Source organism: Psittacula echo, assembly GCF_963264785.1.
Source record: "Psittacula echo genome assembly, chromosome: 3".
NCBI classification, from domain to species: Eukaryota; Metazoa; Chordata; class Aves; order Psittaciformes; family Psittacidae; genus Psittacula; species Psittacula echo.
In genome coordinates this window covers 50,320,081-50,340,796 of record NC_137736.1, presented here as the reverse complement: position 1 = coordinate 50,340,796, position 20,716 = coordinate 50,320,081, and the positions used below count along the sequence as shown (strand labels likewise).

Below are 20,716 nucleotides of genomic sequence, written 5' to 3'. Positions count from 1 at the left end.
GGAAAAATACAGTAATGCGTCCAGGAAAAAATCTGACTAACTTAATTTACTATAGAGTTTATTTTATTAATCCAGTAAATAGTAAAGCAACAGAACAATTGTATGATTTTGTTTGAGTTTACTAAGCAGAGCTTTAACATCTGTATGTCTGAAGTTACGTACAGCAATCACTGTTTCTTTAAGTGTGCATATCGTTACTTAGTGATGAAATGCGCATACTGTAGTTAAGATGTTAATGATCTATATTAAAGGGGACTTTCCTACAACTGCACTGAAAAATTTTGACATGCAACTTTGGAATTCTGAATTTTTATTTTTTTTTTTCCCTCTAGTGTTGAGCTATGTAAAGAGATGGTGGATGGGTTGAGAATAACCTTTGACTTCACACTTCCATTAATTTTGCTCTATCCTTATGAACAAGCTCAATTTAAGAAAGTGACTTCATCAAAATTCTTTCTTCCCATCAAAGAAAACTCAACAAATACTAACAGGTAGTTAAGAAGTCTAGTACTGCTTATCTTCTGTGGAAAATGCAATAGAATGTGGTCATGTGTACAGCATAGGATGATTTCTCACAGACTTTGACTTAAAAATTGCCCTGATAAAATGCTGAACTTTTCTGTGAATTAGCTTGCCTGAATTCAGAATTTGGAACCTGAATTCTCATCTAGGCAACTACAAAAGGGGTTTGTACTGATATAGAGTTATGCTGCAACTTTGTGGGGAAAAAAATTACACTGAAATGTAAATTTGTGTTCATTAGCTTTTAAATTTGAAAAAATCATTTCTGGAAAATAGTATTTATAAAAAGACCTCCCCACTTTGATAGTTACTAGGAGGAACCTGTGTAATCTGAGTAAGTATTTAACAAGATATGTAAAACTTGAAGAATCTCCTTTGAAGGAAGAGCCCTTATCTCTTACAGGCACTTCTGTAAAGCTGCCTTTGTTTCGTAGAAATCAGGAGGAGCTTTCCCCAAGTCCCCCTCTGTTGAACCCTCCAACTCCCCAGTCGACTGACAGCCAGCCTGCGACAGGGGAGCCAGCCACACCAAAAAGGCGAAAAGCTGAACCTGAAATTCTACAGTCACTGAGACGCTCCACACGTCATAGCTCTAACTGTGACAGGTTATCGGAAAGCAGTGCTTCCCCGCAGCCTAAACGACGGCATCTTGAGACCCCAGCTTCTATGCCAAAGCTCTTCTTGCACCTGGAAAAAAGTAAGCTTTGCTCTAAATTGTTGCCCTAAGCAAGATTTAAGTCCTGTTCGTTTTTTTTTTTGTTTGTTTGTTTGTTTGTTTGTTTTATGCAATGTAGGCTCTGAACTAAATGAGTGAAGTGTGAATTCATTACTTATTGTATCCATTATTTATCTCTGAGGTCTTATACCAAATGGAAAAATACAAAGCAGTATTTTCAGTACTTTGGTACTACACTTCTCAACAGAATTCAAAGAGCTGCTTTTCTGTGAGCCTACTTCAGAATAACATTTATTAAATTCCAGTGTTTAATAACGTTAAAAAAATTAGCAGCAGACTTTAGTTATGTTTAATGGCTTATAGTTGCATAAAACAAATTCTAAAATTTATTTCTGATTGATTTCTGTTTTGAAGAAACCCCTGTCCATAGTGGATCATCTTCACCTATAACTTTGACTCCTAGCAAAGAGGGGAGTGCGGTTTTTACTGGCTTTGAAGGAAGAAGAAACAATGAATTGAATGAGGTAATGGATTTTTATGTTATTGTCCTGGATTCCATGATTAAAAGCTTTGTGTACCTCAGAGTAGTTATATTTAAGAAAAGGTTTTGTTTGTATTACTTGTCTTTGATTTTGAAGTTCTGTGGTGCTATAAAATGTTAGTTATGAAATCTTTAATGTTTTATGTGTAGGTTTTGTCCTGGAAATTGATGCCAGAAAATTATCCACCAAGTGATCAACCACCACCTCCGTCATATATCTATGGCTCTCAACATTTGCTACGAATGTTTGGTAAACTGATGCAAAAATCTGTGCTCAATCAAAATTGCTTCCCCTTGCCCCTGTGATTGTATTTGCATGGTTTTCTGCTTCCTTTATTGCATTAATTTTATTTTAGGAGAAATGTACTTTTTAATCTGTTTAAAACTCTTAGGGTGTTCAAAAATTTGGTTATGTTTTACTGGCTTTGTAAGCCTTCATTTAACAAAAGCAGACAAGCATTACTTCCAATATGCTATCAAACAGCATTAAACCAAGCAGCATTCACTTTCTCAGCATGCTTCTTTTCAGTAGGGCTTTGAAAGATCAGTGAGTTACTTGCAAGGAAGAGTGGAGGCTGTAGGGAGAAGAAATTTTTATATTGTTTTCTGTAGAATGGATAAAAGGAATTAGAAGTTGCTTTTACAAGAACAGGTGTAATCGTTTTTTCTCTTATTTACAGTAAAGCTACCAGAAATCCTGGGGAAGATGTGCTTTCCTGACAAAAACCTGAAGGCCTTAGTAAAACACTTTGAAATGTTTCTGAGGTAATGTGACACAGTGTACCACAGCAGCGTTTGCATTGTTGCATAGATCTAAGAGTCCTGGAATGACAAAGGATTTTTAAAATAAGATATTAATTTTTTATAACTATAAGAATGTGTTAAAATTAATATTATATTCTAATAATAACAATTAGAATAAAGAATAATACAAGACTTTTGATCCTGTAATTCAAATTGAAAGGAACCTGAGCTCCCTACTTAAAATTTTGATAAACACAGTGATAGAAAGCTGAAGTATAGAAGTCTGTTTATTAGTATGTATAGAATGATGATTCTGACTTGGCCAAGAAGCGTGTTTTATGAAGAAATACAAACTGCATTGTTATTTTTGACAGCATAATCTGAGAGTTTTGATGTTGCATCAGTACTACCTACCAGGGGAAGAAACTTGTGCTTTAGAGCATGTTTTTAATTATGGTAGTTTTTTGAAAGAAATATCTGTCCTAATTGAGCCTTGAACAGAAAGGTTTCTCTGTTATGCAGTGCAGGGGCTTGTAGATCTACCCAGACTCTTTTTCACCACACCAGCTGCACAGCTGGAGTCAGTATGATCGTACCTGCACCATGATCGTATTTGTCAGTCTGGTACTCTAGTTAGTAGTTCTGGGTGACATTGTAGTAGTGGTAGTTAGATACCTAGTGTGTTACTGGGTTGTGCAGGACCAATGCAGTGGAAAATAAATTTGCCAAGAAAAACTTTCAGGAGAAAGTGTTGTTAATGGTAAATATCTGGAACAAATGTAGAATTCCTAATTTAATTTTGGTCAAAGACTCTTTTATGTAGCCACGTACTGAAAAGTAACGTGGTATGGCACTAGCATATCAAAAGTCCTGTTAGAGATGAGGGAGATGAAAACTTCAAAATGTTTTTACTTAATTTTTAAATTTAAAATAAATGATGTCTCAAATGTAAAAATTTCTACGATACAAATTTTTTCTCTTGAAGCATTTAATTTTTTGAGTTATACTGATTTCTTTTTACATCTCTATTTTGTCAGATACTAGTTAGTATTCACTCTGTGCTTAAGTTAAACATGACAGGATTGGTGCTTATTGTTGGAAACCTATTTTTGCTTGGAATGCATGTTATTTAGGGTGCTTAACTCACTGTGGATCAAACCAGTTTTTCAGACCTCTGCCTGTTTAGATTCGTCTGTGTTGGGCAGAGCAGGTCTCTTTAGCATCTTAAGTGGAGTTTTTTCATGCTCATTGTATGGATGATCTGTGATGGTGTGGAATAGAAGGAAGCAGGAAATGTGTTCTGCAGCCTCCGTACAAGCAGGGAGATGATTAAACTGAAAGTTCTAGTGGTAGTATTCATATGTGTTTTATTTTTCCATTTGATTATCTTGTTTTAATGTGTAGTCATCTATAAATAGAAATTTAAAACAGGAAAAGAATCAGAAGACATTTCCACAGCAGCATTTTTAGGTCACATAGAACTGTGGTTTTGAAGCAAATCTCTTGGTAATTCCCACTTACCATGAGTTGTGTTGCCCTGCAGAGTGCTCTGCATACATAAGCTAGATTTCTTTTGGAAAACACAACCAGAAGTGTGTTCCAGTACTAGCTGGGAATTCTGTCCTTAAGACCAGACTACAACTATACCAAAATGAGCACCCCCAGCCAAGCATAGTGTGGATATTGTGTATCTGGCTCAATAAAATATTTGAGGGCTGTGTGTTTTTTTTAATTGCTCTCTAAGCCAGTGTCATGTATGTTTTGCTGATGCTGTTCTCAACGTTTCTTTTCTATGCCAAATATATTAATTTCTGTGGTTTCACCAGAACTGTTCAAATTGAGAACCTTCCTGAAAAAGCTCCAAGTTACTGCTGTAGGAATCATTCCCTCCTAGGTAGATTTGTCATAAATATTCTTCTTGGACTAGTTTCCTGACTGGATACTGTACTGCTTGTGTATACAAATAGGTAATATAGAAACCAGTGCAAGCGATTAGGGTTTTTTTCAACATGTATTCGTGGTGCTTTATTACGTCTTTCATTTGAGCATTTATTTCTTTGTTTCATATGTTATTGAAATAGGTCAAACAATTACATTTTCTAGAAACTTGTTCAGATTTGATTTTTGACACAGAAATACTTCTGTGTTACCTGTTTCCCATCACAAGAGAAAACTTGAAGCTGATATGTCATCTTGTACTAGATTTTCAATTTTCACATTCTGTCTTTGTTTTTGGGAATGAAAGGATTAATGGATGTTTATTAAAAATATTTTCTGTCACTTCTATTCTGGCTTACCTTTTGAAAGATAAGAACTGTCCTACACAGTCTGTATGCACTAGATGATAGCAACCAGTTTACTTAAGATTGCGTGATTTTAGTGAATTGCTCTTGTGACAAGCTGAAGTACCCTCCTTTATTTTTCTAATAGCAGATAAGGGATTGAAGCTATCTGTTTGCTTTAATAAAACTGTTTCTGAATCTTCTTTGAATTCTGGATAGAGAAGTTCAAACATAAGCAGCTCTATGTATTTTTAAATCTTTCATGGGGTACACAACTGATTTAGTTCTAGTATAGATACTGATTTAATTTTGAATTGTGATTTTTATGGGTAAAATTTACAGTTGTATTTAACATTTGTACTATTACTCTCATGTGGGCTGAAAAACTGAGACTTATTTAATATAATAACACTTTGTCTGGAAGCTTGTTTTATTGAGTTTACTCAGTACTTGGTAGTTGCATTAAATTCACTTTGAGATGCTACATGAGTAATATTTTCCAGTCATGCCCTCAGATTGCTGCTAGACAAGATTGATCTCAGTTGCCCAAACAACATATATTTTAAGGGATGTATCAAATGCATCTTTTTGACTTGCATAATACGTAAAAGCTGTACTGTTTGTGCTTAGTGCAGCTTTCTAGAAGTGTGCATAATGAGAATTTGTTCACTGAGAACATGAAGAAATTGCCAGAAATTGCCTGGAGAAGATGCGAATACCCCAGCCCTGGCAGTGTTCAAGGCCAGGTTGGAGCGGGAGGTGTCCCTGCCCATGGCAAGGGGGGCTAGAACTAGATAAATGACTTCTCTATATTGTGGGGTGCCTAGCATGCCTGCAGAGGCCTCTTAAGTGATGAAAATGATAGACAAGAAGGTGCCAGTTTTTGGTTTGCAGTTTCAATTGATTTGAATGCAGCCTTGACTTGGCAAACTATTGGAATCAGAGAGGTCACTTGTCAGGGCTGTTGACCAGTAGCAGATACTTAAAAAATTAGGAGAATATAACATGTCTGTTTTTAAAATAGCAAGACCCATCTTCAGGGAGGTAATTTAACTCAATGTCTTTTGCATTTTAACAAAAAAAGGTAAGTAAATGATACAACACTTCAGAAAGCTGTAGGTATTTAGACTTATGTGAAATACAGAATGAGTAAGTGATGAAATATTTCTAAAATAACACTTCCAAAATTTCAAATAAGCTTTTCCAGATGAGGCCAATTTAGTATTTCATATTGTGGAAAGCTACGTTCTTAATGGTTAAAGACTTTGGTTTTGTTAAAAACCCATTGATATTTCAAATTCAGGATATCCTGTAAGTTTTCTCTTTCATTTTAGATCTCATTTTTTCCATTACCTGCTTGTATCTATCGTCCCACTCAGCTCCATGGGTTGAAAAATATTTTAAACTTAAAAGTGTTTTATTTATGTTGAGTGTTTTATGAGAGGGAAGCCAAGTCAGAACATGACCAAATTAGAAGGCTGTGATAATAAAATGTGTATATAGAAAAATGACACAGTTTTTAAAGTAACCTTAAGAAATACTTTTTTTATTATTTTTTTTTTTAGTAGCACAGCGCTTTTTGAGTGTAGTAACTGCAGTGGTGAATTATGACCACTAGTCTGTGCTAATGTGCAATTAATGAGAGGTTATTAGTGGCGTTCTGAGAATGAAAAAATTAAGTATTGCACATGGTGAATGGAATAGAAAGCATCTTTATTTAGGTGAAGTTGTTTGTGACTGAATTCCTGCTCACTGTGACTTAGTAAAGTTAAGGTTACTTAGTAAAGTTAAGACAACTGATTAAACACTTTTTGAAAGATCATGAAGAAGGCAATTCTGTTACTGTTACTTGATTAGGGGTTTTCTATCTCCTCTTGATTTTGGGATTAACTGGTTACTTGGCAAAAAATATCTTTGCAGCATAACAATTCTGACATACTAGAAAACTTTATGGAATTGGAGCCTAACTGTAAGAAAGTCAAGGTTTCAGTGTGGACAGGTGTGGGTTTAGAGGCAGGCAAATGAATGTTGTTTTCTAGGTTTTGAAATGCTTTGAAGGAATTCTACTTGCACAGTGAATGTATATGCCATATTTTAGGTCATTGCTCTGTTTGGGCTTCACTGAAGTCACTTTACTGAAGTCAGCCCCACTGCCTGCACTTAAACCACGATTGACCCAAGAGGGGGGAGTAAGAGAATGTCTCCTTCACAGGTTGACTACCCGAGAAGGAGAAAAAAGATGTGTAGTTGCTAAGCACTTCTATTATATACCTCCCAAAGTATAAAGGTGGTGACCACACTGGGAACATAAGCCAGATCAGTTTCATAATCAATGATTCTATTGTATTACAAGTCATTGCCATAAAGTACAATGAGACAATAACCTTAGCCCAAGCCCCACACTTGAAAAACACTAACACAGCAAATACTGGCTGTAAGTAAGGTATGACATGCTGAAACTGTGAGATCAGGAACAACAACTTTGAGAGCCAATAAATTGGCATTGTGATGAGTGACTATTAATCCGAAACAATGTATGCTTATCACAAATACAATTAGACACACTCTGGTCAGATCTGTCATTATCTCAACCCTTTGTGCCCATGCCGGGCGCCAAAAGGAACTGTCATGGTTTAAGTGCAGTCAGTAACCCACGCAGCCGGCTCGCTCACTCCACACCTTCCCCCCCTCCCCCGCTCCTGGAAGGATGGGGAGCAGAATTCAAAGAAAGTAACTCCCACGGGTTGAGATAAGAACAGCCCAGTAATTAAGGTATAACACAAAACACTACTGCTACCACCAATAATAATAATGATAAGGGAAATAACAAAGGAAGAGAATACAATACCACCCGTCGATACCGAGCCCGACCGAGCAGCGATGTAACCCTTCCGGGTAACTCTCAGTTATATCCTGGGCATGATGTGCTGTGGTATGGAATACCTCTGGCTAGTTTGGGTCAGATGTCCTGTCTCTGCTTCCTCCCGGCTTCCCCTCCTCCCTGGCAGAGCATGAGACTCACAAAGTCCTTGGTCAGACTAAACAATTGAGCAGTAACTAAAAACATTGGTGTTATCAGTGTTGTTCCCAGGCTGAAAGTCAAAAACACAGTGCTGCACCAGCAACTAAGAAGGCATAAAAATGACTGCTACTGCTGAACCCAGGACAATGGGTAGAAAGGTAACTGCCTTGTTGGGACCTCTCAAAATTTTGGCACTTTTATGTTGAATGCTTCTTGAGCAGTGAGTACCTGGTATTATATGGTTTATTTCCAGCAGGCTTTTGTTTACCCGGTTGATCTGCAGAGTCTGCATGTGTGTGCTTATTCTTCTTGATTCTTTTCTGTTTACCAAGTCATCAGGTGCCTGGGTGTGTAAATGAGAGGTTTGGGTCATGAGTCTGAAGTGAGAGGTTCACAAAATATTTTAAATGTCTTATGATAGCTTTTTTAGAAGGCAGTTCTAAAGAATTTATTCTGGGGTCTGTGCTGGCTTTGCCAAAAGTGGATTTTCATCCTCAAGACCAACCAAGGATTCCTGTATTGAGCCTTTTTAAGCCTATTTTCCTAAAAGGTCTCCTAGAAGATACCACTTGTAATTTTCACTCACTCAGCCTGGTTACTGGAGATGTTATGTTGGCATCTTCACATGTTACATTCACATATTCAGAGTTCTCTGTGCTTGCCCTTTAAAGGCCCAGGAAGATTATCTCTGTTCCTGTATGTGGATGAGTGACAAGAGTCCAGTCAGTAAAACAAGCCTGTTCGTTCCTTTGGCGTGTTCTTGAAATACTGATTATGAGAATGAACATCTGAAATTTCTCACTTCATTTGTTCTGTTGATTGCATTGGGGTTATGATGAACTTTGTGCTGGTGAGCTTTTGCCCTGAAGAGTCTTCCAGATGGAGAAATGTCTTATCACCAGAAGGGGTGAGGGTCAGGTGGTGGCATACACTTTTGTGTGAAACTCCGCTTTTAAGCTTTCAAATCCTACTTTCAAGTTGTAGTCTCAGAGAAGAGACAGCTTCTTAATCTGCAGATGACATTTCTTTTGATGAAGTGACTCACAGAGTTAGGATCCATCGTGTTTTTTAAGCAAATGCTTTTAGATAGATCATTACAGTTGCCTTTCAGACAGCATCTAGCGCAGACCACTGATCTCATCAAAGCATCTGCTTACCTTCCTGAACTCTGCAGCGAAAGTATATAAATGTCACCTACCTGGAAACTTTTCCTCTTAACTCTGTATTCTTATAGTTTTATGGCTGAGGTTGTCTTTCTTAGAATGATTAAAATTTTCCTTTCTTTGTGATTTTCACATTTTTTCAGGCTGTCCCTGAGCTTATTTATGCATGCTAGTTCATGTTTAGAATGTTTTTCTTCATGCAGAGACTGTTCAGGTAATAGATTGTGTTGACGCTGCCAGGTTTTGCTACCAGATGACACTCTTAAAGCTCGTTAATTCAGTGACACTGTTGAGAAATGTTCTGACATATGTATGTTAAGTGGCCTTCTAATGTTGGTAATGATAGTTCTATGGCTCTTTTTTGGTAGATTTGCCTGGATAACTCTCAGCCAGGTGGTAGTATATTTGGGAGGCTCTTGCTTGGTGTCACCTGAGGTAAGCTTGCTTACAGAATGCCACACTTGAGGATCAGAACATAAGAATTCCGCGAACTAGGTTGCCCACGTTTGTTTCTCTTGTCTGCATCCCCTCTAGTCCTTTGTGAAATGTTGCTGTTCTAGGAACCTGTGGTAGAGAGGGAAATAGCTGCGTTGTGCCATGTTACCTCTATGTACCTCATGAGCATGAGTGTAAAGCGTAAGTATTCTTTTTGTGGATGCTCATGATGAGAAAAAGTATGCAGTCTTAAATCAGGATGTCTGTGTGGACTGTGAATCTCAGAACTGGGTTACTCATAACCAGATTCACTGTGTAGGTGTATGCATATGAACTCTGTAAAATGTCTAAAAATGAAAAAGGCAATGCAACAGGTGGTTGAATTTATCAGATTTATAAGTTGAAAGTAATGAAACAATATCTGAATAGCTAAATAGCAATGTGCTTTCTGATCTATAGCTGAGCACTGGCTCTGCTTGCTAAGTACAGCTGCCTCTGTTTTTTAAATCTTGGCTCATGACTTGCAGGTACCAGTGTAACTGATTTTTGTGTTATTTCAGCTTTTTCCAAAAACAAAGCATTAGTGAGATATCCAGTACCTAGGAGTATTGAAAGATATAATATTTCTGTGGTGGCTTTCTGCACTGTGATCTAGTTTGAATACGGTGCAGCTTCAGAAGGGTCACTGCTCTCTGTATAGAGAAAAATATATAAGTGATTGGGACAGAAGCTGATCGTGTGTTTTTCTGCCTTTTTCCTATTGCTTCTCTGCAGAAAGTAATTTGTACTTGTTAGCTCTGGGGTATTTTGGTTTTCACAACTGTTACAATAAGAACAAAGAAATGTACATTTGACTGCACGCATTCTGCCTTTCGTAGCTGTGCTACAAGCATCTCACCTAATATTTCTCATCTTTACAAGCTGTTACTTTAGCTTGCACCAAACTGGCATTTATGACCAATGATCTTAAGCAAAGTCTGGAAACCTATAAGAGAAAATAAACCTGCTTCCCATTACATGGCCTTAAAATTCTTGGAACTGTCAGTTATCCGATGTCCTCTGAAGGTTTCTTTGTTTTACTGATTTTTTTTTAAACATACTCCTTTCTGTGATCTAGCACTTGGTACTGTGTTTTACGGAATGTTACCTAATTGCGCTGTAGTTCATTTATCTCTTCAAGACGTTTATGTGTGTTAATGAAGCACTATTAAATTCAATTGTGGCTGATCTTAATCTTCGACAGTATAAGTATGTTAAAAGTTAGACTTGAGTCAGTGAAGTTTTAGGCCTTCTCACACTCACTTCATGCCAGCCCACATATCCCAGACAGTGATTTATTGCTAACGAGTCACAGATCATAGCAGTTGATGACTTGGATATTTTATTAACTTCTGTGTTGCTATAATGTTGGTACTCTTTTGTAGTAGTTTTCTTAGAGTGAGGGGGGGGTGTGTGTAGTGCAAATGACTGACACATTTTGCTCAAAATCAGGAGGATCTGATTGTGTGAACTGTTTCTGTGTATCATTGAATTGTTTTTAAGGGATATCTCTTATCTCATGGAAGAAAAAAAAGTCCAAAACAAGACATAAAGTATTAGAGCAACTTATGGCCTGATAAACATAGGAAAGTAGGTGATGGATGGTATTAATGACAGGAGCTCTCAGCAATTAATATATTCCTGATTAAATTTAGATTGCCTTATATAGAGAATCTTTGTCAGTATTCTTTGATGTTTTGGCTCACCTAAGATCAAAGAACATGCCTAGTTCAGGTAGTGTAGCTGCTGCAGAAACACTGTAGTTTTAATTGCAGTCACTTGTACTTTTTTTTAATTTGGACTTTCTGTGTCCAGGGTATTGGTTATGGAAACCTGCTTGTTTTTAGCTTCCAATAATGAAGTCATCTCCCTAGCCAGGGGTTCTGGGAGAAAACTAGATTCTGCAAATGACACTGTTCCCTGTTGTTTCCATTGCTTCCTGCTTTAACACAGAGAACCTGTGGCTAGCATTTTGCCATGATCATTGATACTAATCTTTAATATCCAGGTATTTTTGAAGATTTGTGGGTTTTGTTTTGTTCTGTTTGGTGTTTCTTTTTTTTTTTTTTTTTTTTTTTCGGGGGGAGGGGGGTCGGGGCTGTGTTCCTGAAGTACAGCTTGCTCATATACTTCATGATTTAGGAGCCATATTGCCCATTTGCCCCCACGTGCATATGTGGTATCTTTGTATACAAAGGAAGGAGCAGAAGGCTTAATGGCATTTTAGCTGTTTGTAACTGGTATTAGTAGCAACAGTGGTTTTCTTTGGTTTAGGGCTGAATATAGAGTTGTATGTTAGCAGAGGAGGAAGACATGATAAAATATTGGGTGCTTGGCTGTTTCAGTAGTATTTGAAGACCATCTTGCAGAAATCTGAAATTAGGGAATGGGATTTACAGATGCGTTTTATCTTTGAGAGCCTTATTTAAATCAGATACTTCTGAGAGGTGGAAACCCTAATGCACAGGCGCATGAAACAACAAATCATAAGTTTACTTGCCTTAAAAGGTACAGTTTGACTCAATGGTTACTGGGCACTTGTGTAAGATACTGCATAGTGATAACTGAAAATCCTGGGTTTGACATAAAGCAGTATGCTGAGCAGGTCACTGACCGAAGTTGCGGACAGATCTCTTCACTTTTGTTTTTTTTTTCTTCTGTCATAGTTCTTCACATTCTTTTCTGAGTGTAGCTTCAACTTTTGGATTTATTTTTTTTTTGAGTTTAAGCAACTTTTTTTAATTACTATTTGATTTGAGAATGATAAGGAAAAGCTGTAGAACTTGTAAAAATAGGGCAAGCCTTTTGTGTGCCAACTTTGAAAGCGCAGTGATTCTTAATTCCCAGGCTGTGGTTTTGCTGAGTTTAAAAATTAACTTGAAAACAGCTTTTCTCTTAAATGTTGCATGTTCTGTTCTTTTTTTTTTTTGATGTGCTTTCTTCTTAGGTTTTTAGCAGAATACCATGATGATTTCTTCCCAGAATCTGCTTATGTAGCTGCATGTGAAGCCTACTACAGTACAAAAAATCCTCGGGCAATCTACTGAAACTATTAATAAAGATTAAATCCTACTATAGGTAGCGCATGACAATGCTATTTTGCCACGTGGCCACAAGCTGAAGATGAAAAAGGAACTAAAACAGCTTCTGGAGTTGAAGAAATAGTGATGGTTGGATTACTTAGGAATGGGGAACTTTTTTTCAGAGATGTGTATAAACTGTATTGAGTTGCTTAGAGGACTGAATATAACTCTGACTCCAGATGAATGAAGAAGCCTTGTCCTGACTTCTAGTGCATGGGACTGCATAAGACTATTAAAGAAGGAAGGAGGCAAAAGCAGATGCATTAACAACAGGATATTTTCATGAAGATGGATCATCATGCTGTGTTTTGGTTTAGCTCAACCACTCCAGCCTGAGAAATAAGACTTGACTACACAGCTACACAAAGAGAATGAGTAACTGGTATCTTACGGACCTTCTTCCCTTGCAGATTGCACTTCATTTTATGGAACTGTCACAACAAAAAAGATTGCTTAGTATAAAGGTGTTTTTGCTGTTTGTCTAGCATGGTATCTGCCTCAAGAATAACTTTGTTGTTTGAATGAAAGATGTGTTGCTTGCTTTGCATTTTGCAAAGGTGTATATAGTTCTTTTCATGGTAAGGCTGCCAGAGTTCCAAGGAGAGCATACATTGCCAGTGATTCAACATTTACCTGGCAATAAATGGTTTCCAGAGCTATTATGAAGGAACTGATTTTCTACAAGTAAGCAGAGAAGTCAATAAAGAAATGGTAGTTTAACTGGCAAACACTTATTTTCTTAATAAAGTTCACAGTGGCTGCTGTGTAAATGTGTGATTTTACCTGCTTAAAATGCCTTGTTTGTGCTTGATTAGTATTTTTCAGATTGCTTAAGTATGCATATAAAGGAGGTGGGAGCACTGACAACATAGGGAGAGAAGCTGTTTCTGTATCATTGGATTTTCTTCTGTAGACTTGAAGAATGTCTCTTAAGACAGTTTTAAACACTTTAGCTCTGGAAACAGGAATTCAGTACAAACTGAGTTCCTAGAAATCTGAAAACATATTCAGTAGAAATTTATTGAAATATAATTCTTTTCTTGATAGTCATCCAAACCTTGATGTAGAACTGTGGCCTTTGGCTATTTCAAGACACACACAGCTTTTAAAAGCTCTGGGAGAAAACAGGACTCAAGGCTGATAGACTTCAGCATTAATCACTGTAATCCTTGCTACTTCTGGAAACTTCTGTTAGAGCACTTACCTGCAGTGCAAAACTCAACACATTCCTCCCAGATTTGCAGAAAGTAGTTAGGAGGGAATCATCATTCAAATGTAAATGACAAGCTTAAACTACAAGGCCAAAGAAAATCTGTTTCATTGTCACTCACTTTCCAGAGTTGTGCTAGTGTGTCAAAGCTTTTGAACTGAAAAGCGAAGGATTATCTTGGTTTTGACCACTTAGGTTCTTTTTACACAAACTTCTATTCAGACTCTGTTAAACTTAATGGTTGTTAAACAAATGTTTGGTATGGGTGTGATTTGGTGATCATATTTTCTGAAGGTAGCTGTTCAGTACTACTGTTCTTTTTTAATGCATTCTATTGTACCAAAAGAACCTTAGTCTTTCTCAAATTACAGAATTGTTGACTCTACCAGAATCCAAGTACCTCAAAATCCATTTTGCCAACATGTTTCACTCTAAGTTTAGACCCTGTTTTTCTAAAAAGACAATTCAACAGAATACAAGTATCTAATGAGATTAATCTTGGAATACAGCCTGAAACTCTGTCCTTAATCCTGGTGATTGCAGGAATGTTACCATGTGTATAATATGGCAAATATATTTTGTTCTACTGTTGGTACCTGTGAGTGTAAGACAAGTTATGAACAGAGTCTAAACCTTACTGTGTGACTGTGTTCAACTGCTACAATGACAATTTCTGCATACAGGGGTTATTAATACTGGTGCTATTGCCTTGTTGATACATTGTGATGATTCTCAAAAGATGGGAGGAGAGTTCTGAAGGTGCAGTTAGTATGGTCTTTATTGTGAGCAGTTTTTTTGGTAAAATTCGCTTGATATAATATTCCAAACTGTCTTGTTCTCATAATAACCAAAAACCTCTCACTAGTAGTACCCTTGTGTGCTTCTTGACACTTTTAATTGTCATGACTTCCCCAGACTAGCTCTCTCTTTAAAACATTTAAATCCCCTTTCCCTACTGTTGCTTTTCTTTTACTGCTTTGCTATTTTTATACCTGACTTTTTGGTTTTTCTTTTGGTGGAGTTTTTTTTTTTTTGTGTGTGTGTGTGTGTGTGTGTTGTGTTTGTTTGGGTTTTTTTGGCAGGGGATGTTTTTTTGTGGTTTTGGTTTTCTGGGGTTTTTTTGTTTGTTTTTTTTTAGGGGGGGTGTTGGATTTTTTTTTGTGGGTTTTTTGTTTTGTTTTTTGGTTAAGCTGAAACAGTGTAAGAGACTTGCAAAAACTTGAACCAGATAGCATAAGAGGGTAGTTCTTACTGGTCTTAAAATACAGAGAGACTTACTAGTGTGGCCCCCAAAATTCTCTTTCAATGGAATGTTAAGAGGCCTGTGTGGGAGGGGAGGCTTAATAGTACAGTTACACTTCTGGAGTGAACCTGTAACTCTTTGAATGTCCATGACTGATCACATTTATGATGGGATTCATATCAAAATGGATGAAAGAGGTTTTGCACTTTGCTATTTGTCATTTGTTGGTCACTCTTCGCAGAGCGACTTGTAGGAATGTTTTCTAACCTGATTCAGTCAAAATAGCTTAAGTTAGCTGAAGAAATGTGGAAAAACTGATTGAAGCAGGCAAAGGAGCCTTCATACGAGCAAGTCCACCAGCGGACTTCAGCGACAGTCTCCTGCAGAGGAGGAGCTAAGCTGAGAAAGTAGGTTAATGGGCAGTGATAGCATACACTGGCATAGCTGTTCACGTAAGTGGTATCTGTTCTGGTTCCAGGTTAAGAGGGTTTTGTTTAAGTCTGTACAGAAATTAAGGCCAGGTTGGATGGGGCTTTGAGCAACCTGGTCTAGTGGAAGGTGTCAGGGTATTGGAACTAGATCTTTGAGGTCCGATCCAGTCCAAACCATTCTGTGATGAGTCTGTGAGTTTACACAAGTGTAATTGTAGTGCATATGTGAACTGGTATACATACTGCTGCACTTGCCTTCAAGAGCAGGATGCTCCAACATTAGGTGTGGTGTAGGTTTTTCCATATGACCGTTCTTGGGAGAAGGCAGGGGAGAACAACTGCACTGCCACATTAAATGCAGGTATTCAGCTGATGTGGCGCATAAAGTGTGCTGCTGCATAAGTACTCGAGGTGCGCAATTGGCGCTGATGCTACTCATCACGGTACCTACTCTGTCAGTCTGACAATATGTGACCAACTGGACAGTGTGCCACAGAAGTAGGACTGTCCATATGTAGAGTGCTTTATGTAGACTGTAAAGATTACCAAAGAAGGATATATTAACATAATACAACTTTAATATTTCTCTGTTTTGTTCTCAATTCTAGGTTTTACTTTGTGCTGCTTCAAAAAAACCCCAAAACCCAACACTATTCTTTCATGTGCTGTGTTTCCTTTCATTTTGCTACTGTGTTGCTGTTTTTTTCAAGCTCCTGTTCCAAATCTCAGGCTTTCCTGGGGTGTCCTCTTCCACTGAAGTGACTGAGGCAGATGTGGCCAAATGCTAATTCAAGGTATGTTCCATGTCCCATTCAGAAATCATTTATGCAGATGTGAGGGTTTCACTTGGCATTTGGTGTAGGTTAACAGCAAATGTGTGATCAAAACTGTTTGGTGGGAACTTGTCAGACAGTAGTACAGGGTGACCTTGCTCTGGGTTCTACTGAGAGGTGTGTTTGCAGTCAAACAGGAAATAAAAGCCTGATTGGAAATAAAAAGCTGTTACTGCTTTTCATGTTTGCATCATAAAAAGCATTATCAAGACATCTGGGAAATACACTGAGGAGATTGTTACTGGAGTTAAAATATATATGTATATATTAAATCCTTTGTTTCTTGAAAGTCATACTTTTTCTCCTCTGGAGTCCTAAGCATTTCTCCCAAAAGTATGTATACAGGGGTGGAAATCAGTTTTTCAGGGCATGGGGGAAGGAAGCAACATGTCTGATCCTCACGTGAGTCTCCCATTAAGCCTTCATCATGATGGTTAGGTGTACAAAAGCACAGTACTGACAGCTCCTGGACGGCCAGCCACGTCTGAACTTCTGGCCTGGTGTGTGTTTGATCACTTTGATCTACTAACAGAGCTACAAAACAAGTTTGTGCTTCAGAGCGTACAAGGAGAAAATGCCAAATAGCCCCAGTGCAAGCATACTTAGGCCAAATGCATCATGTGATATATTTTTTTGTCCCATGTGCTATAGAATCTGCTTTGTTTTATGAGGTGATCATGTTTAATTGCATTAACAAGTCAAGTTGCCTATCTATTTATACATCTCAGTATAATGAGATTCCCTGGAACAATGGTTCTAGATGGTATGTTACTTTTGTAATGTGTTTGACCATAATCAGTACAACCTTGATGCGTTTACGCTGTCTGTTTTTTTGCTTGCTTATGAAACACTGTATTTGGAGAGATTTTTAGCCTTTTTGTATAGTTGGGTAATTTTTCTGTATGAAATCAGTGAATACAGGTACTATTCCTCTGCATTCAGAGGTACCAATGCAGTGCTTCTGCCTCAATTTTTTGGTGGTGTTTACTTCAACAACACACTTCCCACCCTCCCCCCCAACTCCCAAACCGAAGTCTAGAATATATATTGCCTTAGGAAAATGCTGTCAGCAATGACTGAGTGGCAGATGTAGATGCTTACTAAGATCTAACTTAATGCGTCCTCCTTATTGCATGCATTATGTATTTTCCCCTTCTAATTCATACAGCAGATGATTTTTTTGCATTAAGGCTAAGGAGTATAGCAAGCTGAATAAAATCAGTGAAATACAAACACATGCTCAAAGATGCAAAGGAGAAATCTGTTCAAAAAGATAAAAGGGGCAAAAAAAGCACTTGTTGTTCCTCCTGTGTGTCAGTTTGGAATAGTCGCTCACATCATGTGAAGTGGATAACATCATTGTAAAGAGAGTGAGCAAATCTGAGATGCAAATTTGATATGTGCCAGTACTAATACAGACCTTTAAAGTGTTTGCTAAGGGATGGAGTAATTTCTTTGCCATTTTGTTGCTTGAACTTGCAGAAGGTTTTGATTGAGGATGAGTTTTTCTCTTACCAGTATATTTGATCTATTTCTGGCAAAAACAACCTAGGTATTAAAGTATTGAATCATACAGTGCGTTCATGGGAATATTTCAGTGCGATGCCAGAAAACAGTATATTTACCTAGCAAGAAAATGATTCAGAGAAATCTCCAGGAACTCGGCAAGAGTTGACAAGCAGGTATTCTTTATTGTGACGTCGGGTGACAAGGGGGATAGCTCCTCCTAGCGTGTCTTTTCCACACATCAACCAGGCTGTGATTATATTGTCCTTAAACATACATATTCAATGAGTTACTTATGCATTACATCATATTTCTAGAATTCCTCCTGCATGTGCACTAAAATGTGGTAGTAGGCTTTAGGACCCCTGGTGGTTATTTCTTCATCATCTTCCTCTTCATTACTTTGTTTTAGGATCGTTGTCATATCAGTAACCACCTGACAGGTTCTGGCCAGTTCTTGTGCAATGCTTATCTTACCCATTTCCTTATCTCTGTGGTTGCTAACAAAGCCTAATATCCTTGAAGTTACTTATTTACAACCCCATTCTTCAATCAAAATGTAGAGATAAATGTGTTTAGTTCTGGCAAAATGAGCATCAGTCATTTGTATCACAGCAGCAGTGTACTGGTTGTGCTTCTAGTATCTGTGATTGTTGAATAGATGTTCAATTTATTAAATTTTTTCTAGTCTTTAATTATAACCTATTACTAATTACCAATCTGATAATTAAGTTAGTAATCTTTATAAGTCCTTGAAACAAAGATATCTCCCAAGTTCTTTCTTGCCTTACTCCTGTTCTTTCCTTGCTTATATTTTTCTAGTAGCCTAGAAAATTACAGAAATGTGCTTGTGAGATCTGTGGAGAGGAGGAGAAGAATGGTTCTGACTCAGACTAATTAAGTTGCACATAGTTTTCGTAGGTGTTTAGATGTTTCCAATTCATTTTGAGGTATAATCATCAAATACATGTTAGATATAATTAGGATTTTATTTGTAGGCTCGAAAGTAGAGCCCAAGTGAAAGAGTCAGGTGAATTGAATGGTGTAGATGTCTAGTCAAATTATTGGATAATTTAAATAGGCCTGAAATTAGTTCTACTGTATGTATGTCAATGTTTTCCCTTTTAATTGTGGCTCTCTAATTTCTCTTGGTTACCTGATGCCAAGTATTTTAAATGAGGGACTTTAGAGAAAGTGTAAGATTGATTAAATGTCAACATGAGTAATCAAAACATCAGATTTTGCCATCAATTTTGATTTAAACATAGAAATGCTACCGTCCGCTGCTATGAGCAAAGAGACATTCTACCCTTCTTCTTGCAGAAGCTTCTTGGAAATGCAGAACATGACAAGCGTGCTGCCACATGCCTGACCTGCCAGAGGTGTTGGTCTCAATGGAAGGTTGGAGGTAACCTGCAGCTCTTCCCAAAGTGCCCTCAGCCCAAACAGAAGGTGCTCATGGTATTCCACTGGTGGGCTGGGGGAATTGGTAAGCACACCATGAGGGACTCCTCAAAAGGAATAAATCTGCACTAGTTGCCTCTTACTCTTGTGTTTTAATGCTGGCGGTACAGCAAATGCTTTCATAGTTGATATTTAATAAGAGTTTTCATGGCTTACAACCTTCTGTTTTGTAGGCTGCTGAGTTAAGAAATGGAAAATAGTTCTGTTGAGGTTTCACATACGTGACTAAGAGGTAGATTTTGCTAATTGTTTTTAATCAGATTAATGAGGAATTTATTTTCTGTTACTGCAAGTGACTACTGCAGTGATATAACTTGGCACCAGAGGTTTTTGCATTAAAAAAAAAATAGATCATTTATTAGAAACAGTGTGAGTAGTAACTAATTGGACATTTTAGAAGGATTTTGCTTACTGGCAGATAGATGATGTGACACATGTAATATATATTCAGTATTGCCAACTGTAGACATTAGAAATCATGAGTCAGACCCTTAAAAGTCCTGAGAGTGATTAAGAAAATGTGAAGATTAACTCTTGTTCTTTGGGCCCCTAGGGTAACATGAGTCAAGCTTGTGACAATGCTTGCTTGAGACTTCAGAAAGGAAAGCTGAGTTTTTCTGGCTAATCACATCTTGTAGAGTTGGAGCTTTAGGGGAAAAAAAAAAGCACAAAACCTTGCAAGATTGGCAATAGAACGATGATTTGGTAATGCTCTAATAAAGCAGGATGCCATTAATCTGAAAATAATCAGACTGTATATTTATTTGCGAACATCTGTGTGAACATAATACAAGCCTCGGATAGCAAGGTTTTCTGGGTGGGGCGGTTGTATCTGCTAATGTACAAAACAGTTTGCCTTTGCCAAAGGCATAAATCTAAATTTGTAGATCACATTTTTTTTTACTTGTTTGGAATGTCTATTAATAAAGTGAGGGAGAAAAATTGTTTATCATAGTAACAGAATTACCCTGTGCACCATGAAGAAGTCGATGAAATCATGCATTGGAAGAAAACAGGAAGCAAGATGAGAACTCCACTGTTTCTACACTGTGTGTGTAAGATTAATACGTTTATGTTGTTCAACCCACTTGTTGAATTATTTGTTTCTCTGGTTGTGATGAGAGAGATAAGAAGCTGTCGCTGTTGCCTTAGGCCCAGCTTTGTCAAAGACAGTAGGCATCTAAAGTAAAATCTAGGCTAAGGTCTGTGTAAGCCAAAGGAAACAATCCAGAAATCCTTTCTCTCTCCGAATCTAGCATGGCAATCTGTATGGCTGTAGTTGCCTAAGCTCCTCCAGGGAAGTTATTTAAAGAGCTGAACTGAGCTTTTAGCACCTGTGCCAGGTTTGCAAGTCTATTTGGGACGTAGGGGTTGAACACCAGTCTTTGCACTTGCATCTGCTAGAGGGTGCACGCCTCTTGCCAATGGCAGCGCAAGTCACATTACACTGAGAATAGCTACTGTACCAGGAGGAGGAGCAGACTTGAAAGGCAGTGATAAGTCCTTTTGATCCACTTCATAA

At 37.6% G+C, this 20,716-nt stretch overlaps 1 protein-coding gene across 4 annotated transcripts in view; it reads left to right on the top strand.

The window, feature by feature from the left end:
- Positions 1 to 20,269, top strand: part of MSL3 (MSL complex subunit 3) — a 28,294-nt gene extending 8,025 nt beyond the window's left edge. For 3 of the 4 annotated variants that reach the window (XM_080612467.1, XM_080612470.1, XM_080612469.1), the window contains 6 exons: positions 333 to 491; positions 957 to 1,219; positions 1,613 to 1,722; positions 1,890 to 1,989; positions 2,420 to 2,504; positions 12,372 to 13,287. In XM_080612467.1, the coding sequence (XP_080468593.1) occupies positions 333 to 491; positions 957 to 1,219; positions 1,613 to 1,722; positions 1,890 to 1,989; positions 2,420 to 2,504; positions 12,372 to 12,471 (817 nt within the window). In that variant the 3' untranslated portion in view covers positions 12,472 to 13,287. Of the gene's footprint in view, positions 1 to 332; positions 492 to 956; positions 1,220 to 1,612; positions 1,723 to 1,889; positions 1,990 to 2,419; positions 2,505 to 12,371; positions 13,288 to 19,053 lie in introns of those variants that run through there. The other variant, XM_080612468.1, reaches the window with a different exon arrangement.
- The last annotated feature ends 447 nt before the right edge of the window (positions 20,270 to 20,716 follow it).